The 17,254-nt window shown below is 34.9% G+C and overlaps 1 protein-coding gene across 4 annotated transcripts in view; it reads right to left on the reverse strand.

Moving 5' to 3' along the window:
• Positions 1-16,681, reverse strand: part of LOC149799652 (RNA helicase Mov10l1-like) — a 73,556-nt gene extending 56,875 nt beyond the window's left edge. For 2 of the 4 annotated variants that reach the window (XM_089958998.1, XM_089958997.1), the window contains exons 1-4: positions 16,546-16,588; positions 11,419-11,567; positions 6,811-7,579; positions 3,008-3,343 (exon numbers count right to left, since the gene is read on the reverse strand). In XM_089958998.1, the coding sequence (XP_089815124.1) occupies positions 3,008-3,343; positions 6,811-7,579; positions 11,419-11,485 (1,172 nt within the window). In that variant the 5' untranslated portion in view covers positions 11,486-11,567; positions 16,546-16,588. Of the gene's footprint in view, positions 1-3,007; positions 3,344-6,810; positions 7,580-11,253; positions 11,568-16,545 lie in introns of those variants that run through there. The other 2 variants (XM_089958999.1, XM_089959000.1) reach the window with 2 other exon arrangements.
• Positions 16,682-17,254: the final 573 nt, after the last annotated feature.

Raw genomic sequence — 17,254 nt, forward strand, 5'->3', positions numbered from 1 at the left:
CACCATTACTTCAAAAAGGAAGGCAGATGATGACACAGCCTCAGAAGGTTTTCTTAAATGAATGTGAAGCAAAGAAGAACAACTCAAATATGGTACAGAATTCAATATCACAAAATAAGTGTCATGTCTGTAAAAAATGGCAGTATGTCATTATTTCCTGAACTAGACAACAAATGCTTATGCCATTTATAGTCAATAGTAGACAGATAACATTAATATCTTTTTAATTATTAGTAAAACAAATTTAAAAACTAAAATATTCAAGGAAAATGTTAAGGACTTTTTCAAGTCTTATCATTTCCAAAATACCGGTATCATGATTACTTGCCATCATAATGCCCAGCTGTTGACATCAGTCAAAGGCATTAAGTGAACAGTCAATGGCATGAAGTGAACAGTCAATGGCATGAAGTGAGCAGTCAAAGGCATTAAGTGAACACCCAATGGCATGAAGTGAGCAGTCAATGACATTAAGTGAACAGTCAATGGTATTAGGGAGCAGTCAATGGCATTAAGTAAACAATGACATGCAGATAGCAGTCAATGGCAAGAAGTGAGCAGTCAATGGCATGAAGTGAGTAGCCAATGTCATTAAGTAAACAATGGCATTAAGTGAACAGTCAATGGCAAGAAGTGAGCAGTCAATGGCATGAAGAAAGCAGTCAATGGCATGAAGTGAGCAGTCAATGACACAAAGAGAGCAGTCAATGACACGAAGAGAGCAATCAATGGCATGAAGTGAGCAGTCAATGGCAAGAAGTGAGCAGTCAATGGCATGGAGAGAGCAGTCAATGACATGAAGAGAGCAGTCAATGGCATGAAGATAGCAGTCAAAGGCATGAAGATAGCAGTCAAAGGCATGAAGTAAGCAGTCAATGGCATGAAGTGAGCAGTCAGTGGTATTAGGAAACAGTCAATGGAATTAGTGAACAGTAATGGCATTCAATGTATAAATATGCACATCTAAAATCATGCAGAGATCCTCAGAATGAAATAAACAATAAATTATCAGGTATTCTTCACAATGTTTGGATGTGACATTCATGTTATATGTGTTACATCCCAAAATCAGATAAATTCAATGTCAATCTCTTAAACTTCCGACCATATTGGACACTGCAAGAAAGGTACATGTTGACCAAATTCCTGATGCTGTAAAAGGATAACTCCAATAGAATTTCCAACATAATTTTCCAAATTTGTTTACATCAGTGTTCATTCTATGAAAGTTATATACTACCCATTTACAATAGCTCAACATCATACAAAGCACATGTTTTTATGTTTTTAGAATCACACAAGTCAAGCATTCTCACTTTCTTGCCACAGTTGTATCTATGTAAATCACCAATTGTGAATGGAATATTTTCTCTGTATAACTGGAAAATACTATAAACAGTTTTAAACTGGTCACTGACTTCATTTTGCATGGTATATGGCTTTAAATTAATGCAGAAATGGTTCCAGTGTCACAACTGAATTTCAAGAACCTTCATTTTTTCATTTTTTTACAATTCGTGTTCCTGGGGCCCTGAGTGGCAGAGTGGTCTAAAGCGCTCTCCATTATGGATCACTGCCATCTCACCTCTGTCTGCGTGAGTTAGAGTCTAGGATTCGGCCAATGTGGGTATGTGAGAAAGCTTGCCAGTAGCTTCTCGTGGGTCAATGGTTCTTCCTGGGGTTTTACCGGGTTCTTCCTCCACCATTAATACTGGCCGCCATGTATAGCCTATCGTGTGCTGAAAAATGGCGTTAAACCCTACAACAACAACAACAACAATCTGTGTTCCTGAAAGTTAAACATTTTTATTACATAGGCTTCTTCCTTACTTTTTGTGCAAACTGTTTGCAAAGTTTGGTAACTGAATATACTAAAGAACCCAAGTTATTGTGCAGAAAAAAAACAGGTAACAGATGGAGAGATTGACATATGGACAGATAACATCACAACATAATAACCTCAACACATGACAGTTGTATAAAAAAATGGCCCCAAAAAAGTATCAGGTTTTTAAATAGTAGCATGAATTATGAAATAAAAGTAGTAAAAAACTTCTTGAGACAACTGCATTTGTGCACATTTTCCAAGACATGATACAATGATTATCACAAAATAATTACCTTATTTGCATCATAACCTCATCTCAGAAAAAGCATATGCCACACTATGGCATAACATACAGCAATGTCACATAACAATCACAGAGAGTAATGCAAAAAGAGTTATTTAGCATGAAATTATTAATCTTGTTAAACAATAAAATATACCATAAATCACTTAATACAATTCTCTATATTAATTAAAATTTTCCAAAAATATTTTTTTAATGTTTAGCAGGTTCATACATATATGGTAAACATGAAATTTTTTATTACACAAGGTAAACTGAGTTCTTGTTTTGTGCAAATAATATAAATAATTATAATTATAAAAAGAATATTGGACACCACATGGGAATATTTTTTTGAATGAAGAGGGATCCTATTTTTTATATACCGTATATACTCACTTATAATTTAAGTCTAACTGCAAACTGTATAGAGCCATTACATAATGCACTGGCAAATCTGGATGAATGCACTTTGTAAGAAGCACTCAGTAGAACACAGACCATGATCTACCAATGCATTAAGTGATGCCAGATAAGGGTCTATGTTGCTTGCAGTTGGACTTATAAGACAGTATATAAGGTACTGAAATAGCAACCTCTTGACCAGCCACACACTGGAATAAAACACGTGGCTATTTAAAGGACATGGCTATTTAGGGAGATAAAATTCCCATTTAAAACTAAAACATTGTTTAACTAGACACTGGATAAAAATGAGAGGGTACACTGAAGCAAGTTACACTGACTAATATTTCAAAACAATAATAATGTGCAAAGAATACTAAGTTTCACTTGAGCAATTTATAACACTGATTGAATCATCTATAATGTGCTAATAATGCAAATTTGACTCTGAAAACTTCTTTCAAATTTCAAGCAATAAATCTCAGTAATACCTTCCTGTTAGCCTAATATCAACAGCAAGTGGCATTTGAGGGTGTAAGGTTATCTCCTCTTCAAATATCCTGCACCCCTCTGCCAATGAAAAATTCTTTCCCCGTCCATGTCGAATCTGGACAATTTCTATCTGGGAACAGTCAGCTGTCAGGTGACACTTTTTGAGGATCCAAGCAGAGTCTGGATTGGTGTTGGTGATCCAAAGAACAAGTGTATGCTGATTGCCAATGGCAACATCTCCAAAATCTACCTCATTTGTAATGTTAATTCCTTTCTTGTCAGCACACAGTTCCTGTATGAATGACTTCTGCAGAGGACCACCAAACAGTTTCAAGCTTAAATGTAAATAATAAACAGATATATCTGTTTATGGTAACTGAATGAGCCAAATGTTTACAAGCACATAATATCTGTGAATTCAGGGAGAAGTAAATTTACTTGTGATAAAGTATATTAAGTAATAACAAGCATAAATTGTTTTCATTATTATTATTATCATGGAAGGGTGGGTGGGTAGGGGGTCTTGACCCAATACCTGTCCCTGTACCAATGGGGCTCTATTGACCGCTTCCCAGTACTTTACGACCTGTGACACATGCCCAGTGCCAGTTATGCACTGAAATGGTGACCATTCACTGGGCAATGACCAGTAATGTGACTGCAAACTGATGAAGGAGCTCTACTCAAGCTATTGAGTGGGATCACTGCTGGGCTATGGTCTTGTTGAGGATGATGATCCTCTCCAAGAGGGACATGCAACTAACTCTGTTAACACTGGGCTATGGTCTTGTTGAGGATGATGATCCTCCCCAACAGGGGCATGCAACAAACTCTCTGTTAACACTTGGCTATGGACTTGTTGAGGATGATGATCCTCCCCAACAGGAGCTTGCAACTAACTCTCTGTTAACACTGGGCTATGGACATCGGACAGGATGCTGTTCATCCCTTATGTGTGGGGTGTGACTCACTCTCCACCCTAGTATTTCTTCCCTTGGGAGGGACTCTGGACTGAATCCTCATCAGCACTGATCGAATTGGATCAAAGGGCCTTATATCTTTCTGAAGAAAATGATCCCAAATCCTCCTGGGATCTGAGAATGCTCTTCTCCAGTGAAGAGATCATCTTCTTCTCGACCCAATGGGCCCATAGAAGGACCCCATTTTCTCCTGGAATTGAGAAGTTATTATCTTCTTCTGAGTCACATGGGACTCAGAGAAGGATCCCATGTGTTCCAGATATGAGGAGAAATAAGGGTCTTTCCTCCATCCCTTGTAAGTTCATCTGCTTTCAGTTTCTTCCCATATCTCTTCTGACCATAATCAACAGGACAGACATTTTCAGCTAGTACAAGAAAGACAGGTTGAATATGAATTCCATGGATCTTTCCTATACGAGAATCTGCTCATGCTGTGACAATTGTTGCTGTAAAAACAAAAATCTACGAAAGAAAAAAACGACACTCAAAAATGCTGATTTTCCTGATGACTGACACAATCAATACCATCAACACTATGTCATATGACGATAATGAACGATGTGAGGCCAGCAAATATCACCATTAAGATAACGGTTAATAAAAAGTTTTATGTGGCCACCAAAACTCACTACAATTTTTAAATTACTGGTGTACGACCACACAAATTCACTATGATACTGAGGGTATGAGACCTACCATGAAAGTTTACAACTCATAAAGTAATATCAGTCAACTGACAAACAAGATTTTTCAAAAAATGTAATGTAGATGACAAATGGAGGTCAAGACCAATTCAGGATATGAAGGGAATGATAAATACCTAACCAGAAGACTGAGAGAAAAAAATCAATAAGTAATGAACTAGGGTTATAATAGTTATGGCCTACCGTATCATCGAAGGGGAAGGGTAACATAAATGCACTACTGACAAAACAATGCGCAGAACTCTACAAGACAGCTTATATTATGATTAAAAACACAACAGATTGAAGCAAAAACACTTTAGCAATAGGCAAGGGCATAATTTAACGCTAGAACAAATCTTTAGATGAACAAAGACAAATTTTCTACAAATGTAATGAAATTTCAACTGAACAGGATGTCATCCATAAGACATGGACCTATGACAATTGGCAGCAGTCTTGGTCTGTCTTCTTTCTAGTTCCGGACATCTAGAACATTCCATCTAATGTGGGTATGGAATTTTCTTACATGGATAATTTGCATTGTATAAAGGTAAGCAACACAATACGGACAGGGGCTGTATTACTGATAACAAACACTGGTTTAAAATTCTTTTAACTAAAAGTCAATGATTTGCTGTACCAATATGGAAACATGGCTGGTGTGCTCAGATGGCGAACTGATATTAGAAAGAGACATTTGGATTATTATAGTGTGACTATATTTACTGGGTCTGATATACAATGTTGTTTCTTTTGGTTTGAAAACAGACTTGGGTATTGTTCATGTGCTCTCAAAATGTTCAAAATGGTGCAAATCAAACCTTCAAAATGCATATACCCGGTAAAAACATAAAGAATGCTACCATTACAAGGACGAACAGGATGCAAGCCTCCAAAATGGTTGTAGTAGTATTGGGGTGAACTTATGACTGGAATAAGAGGTCATTCATAAACTTGTCAATGAAGGCATACTAAGACCTCTCACAAGACAGCAATGGAGATTCAAGTTTTGTACACTGACTATGTGTGCTTCAACTTACATTGATAAATCAAAATTATTACCTCCCTTGTCCTACACAAATAATGTATTTTACTATTTAACAATATCCATTCTCAAGGACTCAGTTCAAGTCAGCTTCTTGTTGTTGTTGTTGTTGTGGGCTTTAACGCCATTTTTCAGCACACGATAGGCTATGCATGGCGGCCAGTATTAATGGTGGAGGAAGAACCTGGGAAAACCCCGAGAAGAACCACTGACCCACAAGAAGCTACTGGCAAGCTTTCTCACATACCCATATTGGCCGAAGTTCAAGTCAGCAAAATTATGAAACTTTGATCATAAATCAAATTGACATGCAACACTCACAATTTCATGGGACAGCAAAGTTAGAGTTGCTTCCCTTTTAAAGTCATACTATGTTTCTATTGTAAGTAAACATGAACTACAGCTTAAAAACAAGAATTACATTCATAAATCACTGGTGCCAAATTCATCAATATCTCTGCATGGGTGAGTTCCTCAAGATAGCAATCCTATACTTCTTAATCGATACCTCACGACAATGACTGACAACAATCATAATATCTGTACTGATAAAAGGAAAGCATTCTGTATTTGCATGGTATGATGTACGAGTTAGGCAAGATATTGCACTGACTGCACACAATGATATTCATAAGATGTCAGCACTTAACATATATTGTAATCAGCTCATGCCAAAGAACCATGAAGTTCTTCACAGTTACTAAATCAATCCAGCTTTGGCATCGAGCAAGAATCTAAATAGGTTTTTTTTTATCGAAGCTGACAGCTGACTGACTCTATTCTCATTTGAATAATAGAAGACACATCACATTCATGTTTACACAGTGAAAGTAAATTAAAATTTAAAATTAAAATACTAATATCACTTGACTTCTTTAAAGGGTGGGTATTTCTTACAGTGTTACCAGAGCAGAGATTTCTCCACATATTCATGGACTGAGAAAAAGGCAAGAAATCAAGTTAAGACAAAATGAACTCCACTCTTTTGGGCAAGTTTAAATAAGATGACAGAATCAAAAGATGCAACTTTGCCTAGCATGGACCCCGATCTATGTCCTGCCATTAGCAAGCAAAGACAGAAAAAAAATTACCCTGCTGTAGATGTAACATCGGCCTTAGTGACTGAAACAGCTCTCCAGTTACAACCCCCTTGGTTGCTCTCAATGGCCTTAACCTTAACGGGGTCCCATTTTCGAGGTTGGTAGTTATCAGTACACATATCAGGCGTGAAGAATATTTGACCATCGATATAACCGTGATCATGCTGGAATGCTGACACAACTCCTTCTGTGTGCTTCACTCGTAACGGCTGTACATTTAACGCTAGTGGAAATGGGGAGTCTGTGTACTTCAGATCAGCTTTTATCCAGTCCCCTTTACTTGGCAGGAAACCTTTTTCACAATCCTCAAGACAAAAAGATATGTGACAGTCATTGACATACCAGATTCTGCCATCAAATTCTGTGATAATTCCAACGACATCTGTTGGTCTGCCATTATCAGCTGGCTCGTCTTCATCATCACTCCACTTATTTGTGATATAAACATTTTCTGCATGCCAACCTCCACCTTTATGTTCCTGAACAGCTTTAAGACTAACAGAAGCACCAAGTTTTGGTCGGACTCCACCAATCACATCTTCAAAGGAGAAGTAAATTTCATCATTAATCATCCCATGAGTGGAAAAAATATGTGTGATCTTGCCATCTAATTCTTTTTGACAACCATTTTTATCTGCATGAGAATCCCTAGAGTCTGATTGCCCATTGACTGAAGTATCAACAACAACACTTTCTTTCTCTTCCTTGTTCCAGAAATAGCCAACTAACTTTCCAACAGCACTGAACATAGTGGTTTTCTCTAAAAAAAAAGAAATGGAAAACTTACAAATCAAAATAAAAAACCAGACAAATAATCTCCAGTCGATAATATTTCTTAATTCACTACAGAAAACTGAATGTACCATGGCTGAATTGGCTGATTCTTCAAATTAAACAAATTACACACAATAACGAGAAGAAACAAAAATATAAGATTTTGATATCCCACTTAAATTGGGTTTCTTGAAAAAAGATATAAATAAAGCAGTGACATATATAATATGCAGTTTTTACTTGTTATGCAACTGCAGATGTGGAAAATATGCACTTTCCAAAAAGTGGTCCATATTCTATACTTTGTCTTGTTCACAGAAAAAGATGTATTGCTAGTAAATATACACTTTACTAAAAGTGTATACTATGTAGTGTAGTAGTAGTGTATATAGTGTAGTGGACCATGTTCTATACTTTGTCTTGTTCACAGAAAAAGATGTATTGCTAGTAAATATACACTTTACTAAAAGTGTATACTATGTAGTGTAGTAGTAGTGTATATGGTGTAGTGGTCCATATTCTATACTTTGTCTTGTTCACAGAAAAAGATGTATTGCTAGTAAATATACACTTTACTAAAAGTGTATACTATGTAGTGTAGTAGTAGTGTATATAGTGTAGTGGACCATGTTCTATACTTTGTCTTGTTCACAGAAAAAGATGTATTGCTAGTAAATATACACTTTACTAAAAGTGTATACTATGTAGTGTAGTAGTAGTGTATATAGTGTAGTGGACCATGTTCTATACTTTGTCTTGTTCACAGAAAAAGATGTATTGCTAGTAAATATACACTTTACTAAAAGTGTATACTATGTAGTGTAGTAGTAGTGTATATAGTGTAGTGGACCATGTTCTATACTTTGTCAAAACATACAGAAAAAGAAACCTGTTCAGAGTAAATCGTTATCAAAGGAAATGTAGATTACTTGTGTGAAAAGTTGTGGAAAATTGCTTAATTTTCATTTTAAGGGTACATGGGAGTTGGTGTGTAACACTAAATTTGACAATGAATACAGACAAGATCCATCTCATGCTGGTAGTTGATGGTGATAGCAGATAACAAGGACGAAAAAAAAGACACTTATGTGTTTCCTACAAAGACATTTCAAGTGCAACTTGAGTGCAAATGCAGCCTAAGTGGAAATAAGCTTTTATGATAGTGTATGCATTAAATCATATCTGAATTGGCACAAAATTTTATAAGTAATCAAATTTTGCCCCAAAATGTTTGATTATTCAGTGTACAGGAAAAGGACTTCCTTAAGGCATTATCTGTTCCGAATCATGCCCTCATTTAGCTGTAATCTTTGTCTATAATCTACTAGTGTTTCCTTCAATAATTCCCCTTTCTCTAATTTATATTATTTTAAAACTAACTAGTATTTGGCTTTATGCTACATTATGTGCAACATGTTTTTGTTGGTAATGTAACCCCTTTCACATCTTCACAACCTTGAAAATGTTACACCGGTGGTCATTAGTGTATTCCCATGGCCAAAAATCTCTTAAAAAAATACATATCCTTCAAATTCAAAATTATATTTACAAGTTTCAAAAATAAGAGACCCAATTAATCTGAGAAAGTAAATACATTTCAATTTTGCATAGAAGTATGATATGCAGTGGATGAAGGCAAGCAAATAATTTACTGTACAAACTGGCCACTTTCAACAGTTTTTATGGTAACTGTCAGCAAGATATTGTGGCAAAATAGGTGTCATGGTTGATTTTGGCTACCAGCACCTCACCAAAATTATTAGCAATGATAACCTATTGCCAGTCAATAATTCCTTACTGAAAACTATCCACCAGTGAATATACAAATGGTACCAAATGATATAGGAATTTCTGTTGTGTTTAAAATAAATTTACTGGTATAAAATTACTGGACTCAATGTTTGTTAAAGTTTATTATTCATACTAAACCATTTGTTAAGGTTCACAGTGTTCATATTGCTCACTACTGGACTCCTTGTTTGATGGTTTGTAATGTTCATACTGAATTCAGTGAAATATGTTTTTTTGAAAATAGATATGTGTAACTTACTGAGCCTGCTAAAATGGATTTTTGTTACATGAGAACAAGCCTCACAATACCAGATTTGTAGTTTTAACTAAATAATGACTGAAATCATCCAAATATATTCTATTTGCCCAGAACCAAGATTTATATGAAAGGCAATAAAAGTCTGGACTTTTTCTTTATACCCTATATCTTATTCTTGGCAAATAACAACAAATTTTACATATCAAGATTTGGACTTGTCCAAGGCTGCTTGACATTGAATTTTTCTTCTCCTGTAAAATAAATTACCATTTTGATTACTGTTTAATGCTCTTTGGGTGATTTTGGAGAGTATTAATGCCAACACTGCATTTATCCAAAGCTCCAGAAAGAATAATTTGAAATTGTTTTGTCAACCAATACTTTGTATATATGGAGATTTTGAAAACAGCCTTGTACAAAAAAGCTGAAACCTTAAATAAATTGATTGGAATGATTCAGAATTTACACCACAATCACCAAATAGTTTTTTGAAAACATTTAAGCTGCTATAAATAGCAAACAAAATTTATTTTTGTCATGCCAAAAATGGAGAGTTGTACAAAAAAAAATTTATGGATATTTTATATAACTTAGTTTCATTTCCATTGCACAAGTTAAAAATGAGCAAGAAATCCCAATGGCATCATGCAATTTCAGCATTTATACAACCAATTCTAAATGTCCCACACATGCAGCAGGTTTTGTTCTGAAAAGCCACCAGTGCCCTATATTGTATGTGCCTATGATTTGTTTTGAACTGCCACCAGTGCTTACATTGCAAGTGCCCATGGATTGTTTTAAATTGCCACCAGTGCTTACATTGCAAGTGCCCATGGATTGTTTTAAATTGCCACCAGTGCTTACATTGCAAGTGCCCATGGATTGTTTTAAACTGCCACCAGTGCTTACATTGCAAGTGCCCATGGATTGTTTTAAATTGCCACCAGTGCTTACATTGCAAGTGCCCATGGATTGTTTTAAACTGCCACCAGTGCTTACATTGCAAGTGCCCATGGATTGTTTTAAATTGCCACCAGTGCTTACACTGCAAGTGCCCATGGATTGTTTTAAATTGCCACCAGTGACTTGCATTAAATGCCCATGGCTTGTTTTAGAGGGTCATGCAATCTTCAATTAAAAGCCAACTTATCCACACACTAGTTTCAAATCACAGTTGCGGCATTTGACATGTTGCCAGACATATGGGTTATTTCTTTCCAAGGATCTTTTTAAAATAAAAGTATTTAATAGAACCTGTACGTGGATTGCTATAGCTTTTTGCTATCTCTCAACCTGATGTAATCCTCAGCTTTTGCTTTTCAATTTCATGTGGTTACAATAATCATATCTCCCATCTTGAGACTTACTCCAATCAACACATGATATCCAATGAACTTAATTTTTGCCCTTTCTGCTCCCCCCCCCCCAGAATCTGAATATTCTGTTTAAAACTATTTAAGAGGCTTCTCGTCCCTTTCAATATGAACATGTCCATGTATTGCTTGTTTGATGCCATTTTTATCAACTTCTATAAGGTTACAATTTACAGTTTCATACTTTACAGAGAATTCAATTTTTTTAAAGAAAAGAATTGCCCTGGTTTTCCTCACTGGTTATTCTGGCTGTTCAAAATAAAGCAGTCCTTCGTGACTGAAAAAGAATGGGTTCTGTGCAGTAATCTATGGTCATGTCTCTGAAGTCCCAGTCTTGATTTGCATATTTGATGACAGATGGAACATTGGAAGTCTGTTGTAGTTACAGCGACGGATGCTGACCTGTGGCGACTCTCCTGGTCTGCCTCCAGCTGGCTTCAGCTTTCATTTTCAAGGTCAGCGGGTTCATTCTTTTGCTGTTCTTTCTAGCTTCGAAGGTTTGAGGCTGCACCACATTAGCAGTCTTTCAATTTAGCACCTGCATGATCGGCCTTTGATAGAGATTTCAAAATTTTAGGAAAGTTCTACCAGTTATCCATTGATCCTAACAAACAGTTACCTGGATACCCTATCAGAGGGAAATTGTATTTAATGTAAACCTGAACTGCTTTGTTGTAGGTTCACACATGCCAACCCCCAGAAAGGAATAAGTATAATTATTACTAATATAAGTGGCAAAAAAGCGTGATCTGAGCAATAAAAGAGCAATCTATATATTACATGACATAATTACAGAAAACTGTGTCAAAAATGTACATTTATTTTTGCTACTTGAGTGGATCTTCAGTTAAATTTTTTTTCACAAATCAGCTAAATCCATGTGGATTAGTAGTTAGTATAAGAGTGCAGACACAAAAAGAAACTGATAAATTATTTATGAATAACACTCACTTTAACTAGTCTACATGTCTACAGTAACTTTTGCAAATAGTAGTAAAGTTCACAAACATGACTATCAAAATTCTTATTTCAATTTTTTTTAAAGTGCTATTGATTTGTCCTTTTCCGGATTCAATAGGGTTTTAAATTTAACAAAATCCCTTGCCTCTAAAATTTATAAGTCATATAACATCTATCAGTCACATCGATAAAGTCCATTTATTACAATATCTGGTGCCATTTATTTTCAATTTGGACTGGTCTGATACGTATGTGGTATCAAAATAAAATGAATCTCTGACTCGTGGTATCACATTCAAGAAACCCATCTGTTTTCTTGGAACTGTTTTATGTACATACTATAAGCAGAAAATAAGGAAATTAGATGGAGGTCTAATAATGAACACAGGGGCTTGTATCGTTGTTTCCAATTTAATGATCAGTTATATATGTACTATACAATAATACAAAAATAAGTTGTAAACAGGTTTGGAACATCATTTTCTTTTGGCCAATGAGTAGGCAGTATTCCATTCAGTGAGCTGCACTTGCATGCTAAGTGGGTGCAATCATGGCAATGTCAAGTGGCAGCATGGGAAAACTGTCTGGCTTTCCTTACAGGTATCATAGAAAGTCAAACTTTGGACAGGAATACAAAGTCGAATGAATGAGCTAAGCATTGGTACTAAATGTATTATGTACTCTAGCTTGAAATTTCAGTGTTGATTCTTAAATAGGTGACATGAGAAAGAAGAAAAGTATCCTCCCCTGTATTATTATATAGTACATGCATGACAAGTAAATTGTAAGCAATGTTACATGCCCCTGTGACAATGAATAAATCCACACACAAGAAGAGTCTTGAACTGTTATCATTATTCTGTGTCTTGATCTGAACCTGAAACTTTTTTTAAGGGTTATCTGGTTGCCCATTTTATTACCCAGGTTACTATCAATGGAGTACCCATTGGAATCTTTAGCCATTGTTTCTTCTGCCTTGTGCCTGTTTCCTAAAGAAGATATATTTCAGCAAGTGGGTGCCATCCATTCTGATGACGTGGCCTGACCAGTGAAGTTGGGTCTTAAGCAGCATTGCCTCAATAGTTGTTGTCTTGGCTACATTAATGATTTCTAGGTTGGTAGCCTTATCATGCCATCAGATCCCAAGGACAGATTGACCTTACTTAGATATGCATCTATATATAAAAAAACTGCTAGCTCCGCTTGGCTATTTTCATTACCTGGACTTTAAAGGTAAATTGTTTACAAAAAATGAGCCCATAACATTTTTCTACATATTTTATAATTCATTCACTGCACTTTGAGAAGCTCATATTGCTTTCACTAGCAAAATTTGTTTTCCCTATCTTAAAAACTGCTTTAGTTAGAGTACTTTGGACTAGTTCATGCTGGTGTTTTGAACACAGTGGAGCAGCCACTGTCATGAGCATGTGCTCAGATCATGCGTGATTTCTACAACAACAACTTGTAAGAAATTTCAGCCACTATACATAAAAGTAGCACAGGATTGCTAACAGTTTCTCCATTGTGCATGTTGCATGTTGCAAATGCAAACACCTGTCACAATGCCAGAAGTACATATGTGGAGTGACACCTAAGCGACAGCTTGATCATGCAGATGTTTTGCATGAAAATATATGTGCAGTTTAAAGCATCTGATGTGCTCCAATAAAGATAGCCTGGTTCCCTGACCAATTCCATTGAATCTAATATTAAACTCAACTCCAAATCAAACAAAGACAAGCCAGTATCCTGATTTTACCACAACATGAATATTTCTATAATTTTTGCTTTAACCCTTTAAGTCCATATTTTAAGGGTCATTTCTGTAAGATGTAATCAAACCATAAGGAGTGCCAGGTCTGATCGCCACTGAAACAGTATGATCAAATGTTGTATATATACTCTTTTGAGTAAACAACAGTACATGAACTTTATCGTTCAATGTTGCCAATGCAGCTTGCATAATGCTGGTCTGACCTCTGACATATTTTCTTCTTTTTTTGCTAATACTTCAGAACATTAGTTATTGCAACAATATACTTTTTTATTTGATTCTAGGTTTTGCCTTCATAGAAACAATGACCACAGGCTTGTATATGGGTAATGATGCTAAAGTACAATGACCACAGGCTTATATATGGGCACTGACGCTGCAGTACTGTTCAGGCTTTCCATAAATTAGTTAATAGAGCCTTTGAGTTATCCAAGTTTTTCCCTACCACACAATACATGTGGAGCATATATGTCTGCTTATAATACAATTTGATTCTTAGTCATGTTACTATGTTCTAGCAATATTTTAAAACTCATTTCCTATTTCAAACAACACACCAAGTTCGAAATAGTGAACAATTCTAACGTTGACTATACAATTACATTTTACATTTCAGCTACATTAGAAGTTTAAAGATGATATAATAACAAAATAACAAGAACAAAATAAAATCAGATTCTTCAATTTAACAACTTACTAATTTATGAAGAGCAGCAATGATGTTGCGTTTACTCACATATAAACCCATTCGTATATAAGCCATCCTCCCAAACTGAACAGGTATGAACACTATAAAGTACATGACCCGCGTATAAGCCAACCCACAAGTCAGAGATGAGATCACAAAATGCATGTGGTAAGTTCCAAATGCATTTATTTAGGCAAACTTACATTGGCAAAAATTACATGCATATCGCTCTTGGGGTTGGCATGTTTGATTATTACAAAGAAACAGTATAAATTTATTTGAAAAGTCAAGAAATTCATTTAATTTTCTGTTTTCATATTGTTTTTGCTTAATTCAGATTTGTGTATAACTTGATCGGATGATGACAAGAAATGAGCATTCGCAGGTTGCTGTAACACTACCTCTCCATTTTTTGACCCAATTATTGTTTGTTTATGCACTAGTAATTATTATTTTGTACTGCCTTGAAATTGTAAATAACTAATTAATTAAAATGTGATCCGAGTATGATAACGATAAACAACAATAGGGTTTGATTCAATGCTCACAATTAGTCTAGATAGCGTATTTACACAATGGCACGAGTGCATGCACATTGTAGGTTTGGGCACATGCTGAATGAAGTACATCCCTGGACTCGAATCATGGGCACCACTGCACTAAACTTTAATGATATCTCCAAAATACAATAATGAAGTTTCAGAAATAATGCTTTGAAAATTATACTAATACCATAAAAATTGAGTTGTAGTTTGCTTTGATGTAAGCGACCTTACACCCTGTTTTACAAAACTATGGTAGTCATGCTTATATTATAGAAAGAGAGGCAATTACACATCAAAGTACTGGTATAGTTACCCGTGAAAATTCCCTCTCAACAGGGTTTTAATGATTAACTGGCCTGTATTGCTGTTGGGTAACAAATGACAAATCTGCAAATTATAAACAAAGCAGATGCAGAAACATCCAACTTTCCACTGTGTGGAAAATTATGATTTTGTTCAGCAAAACCACAAAAGGAAAATAGACTGATGATTATCTCAGCTGATCTATATAAGCAACAACAAAAAAATATGTTCAATTTCATTTGACCTACAATTCAGTTGTGATGGAAGCCAGGAATGCTGAAATCAGATTAAGCTTAAGTATGTTTCTATTATGAAATGAATAAAAATGTACTAATATTGAATAAAGTGTTCATATAACTTTGTTTCGTTCAAGTGAATAAAAATATACTAATATTGAATAAAGTGTTCATATAGCTTTGTTTCATTCAAATGAATAAAAATATACTAATATTGAATAAAGTGTTCATATAGCTTTGTTTCATTCAAATGAATAAAAATATACTAATATAGAATAAAGTGTTATTACAGCTTTGTTTCATTCAAAATACTTATCATACTTTTTAAAAAAAATTGGCATTCTCTGCTTCCATCACATTCCGGCCAACTGAACTGTAGGATAACAGAACTTATAAACACATTTTTTGCTTGTGTATGAATTTGATTTATGAGAAAAAAGACATCAGACATCAGGGGAGGCATCTTACATTAGAGGACTACACCTATCTATTAAGCTTTGTTCTAAAATATTGACATATAAATGACATTATAAGGTCAAAGATGACAGACGCATGAGGTCCGATAATCAGATTTTTTAAAAATAAAAAATTCTCTCACCCTTATCTCAAACAGTATTAAAAATGAAGTAAATTGTTTGCATGAAAATTGGATATTATGCATCTATTCTATATTTTAGCGAGACAATAGACTGATGGGGTGGTAAAAATTCACCTTATATAGAACAGTAACAATTATTTTTTCACTAAGGTTAAGGGTATTCAGATAACATAAAGACCTACTTCTTCTTATACCTCTTTGTCTGTGAGGAACTAACCTTGACGAGCTACTCAACGACTCCAAATTATGTTACACTCTAAACGCCAGCTAAAACATTCAAACTTACAGAGCTAATAACACCAGAAGTGTATAATTTCAGTAACGAAACAAAATGCTGACTATGGGTTAAAATTTGTTCATCAAAGAGATCATATCGTGTTTTTCATAATCAAAGAGAGAAAGAAAGGAAAAATGTTTCTCACGCTGTTTAAAACGAACGCAAGAGCTTCTTGTGGACGATTCGGGTGTCTTTTGCAGTTATCGTTTACTGACGTAATTTGATGTTACTACTAGTAAATGTTTCATATTTAAAATTACTTCGAAAAATAAATTTTCAACTACATGTACTTCAAAATTTAATAAAAAGTAAGCAACGTCAGTAACAAGCAGTTTCAACAGCAGCAGTAACAAGAACAACAACAATGCTGATAATATTTAATTAAAAAAATAAATGAATTTGTAATGACAACCAATGGCAATTAAACTAAAAAATTAATATCAAAATGGAAGTACGAAAATTCATAATCCGTTACAAACTGAACAAAGAAGTAGTAAACATAACAATAATATAAGTATATTTTCATTACAATAAATCAGTGATAATATTTACGACAAGTGAGATCCCCGGATGTAATTACAGTGGCGCGAAAGAGAGCTTAAAGCCATGTTACAGTTCGAAATGAGCGTTCTTTTTAATTTCATTGTGGAAAAATATTATGTTTATAGACACTGTAAATGGGAAAAGTCTGACAAAAGATGGTTATATATATATATATATATATATATATATATATATAAATTGGATGTTTGTTCTGCCGAAATGCCAATATGCACGATGTTTCAATCCTAATGAAATAGAGTTAATGCGCTCTTTATATTCCTATAGTCTATCAACTGATATTGTTAACACGC

The sequence above is a fragment of the Sinohyriopsis cumingii genome, chromosome 5 (assembly GCF_028554795.1).
Source record: "Sinohyriopsis cumingii isolate HCF-2022 chromosome 5, ASM2855479v2, whole genome shotgun sequence".
NCBI lineage: Eukaryota > Metazoa > Mollusca > Bivalvia > Unionida > Unionidae > Sinohyriopsis > Sinohyriopsis cumingii.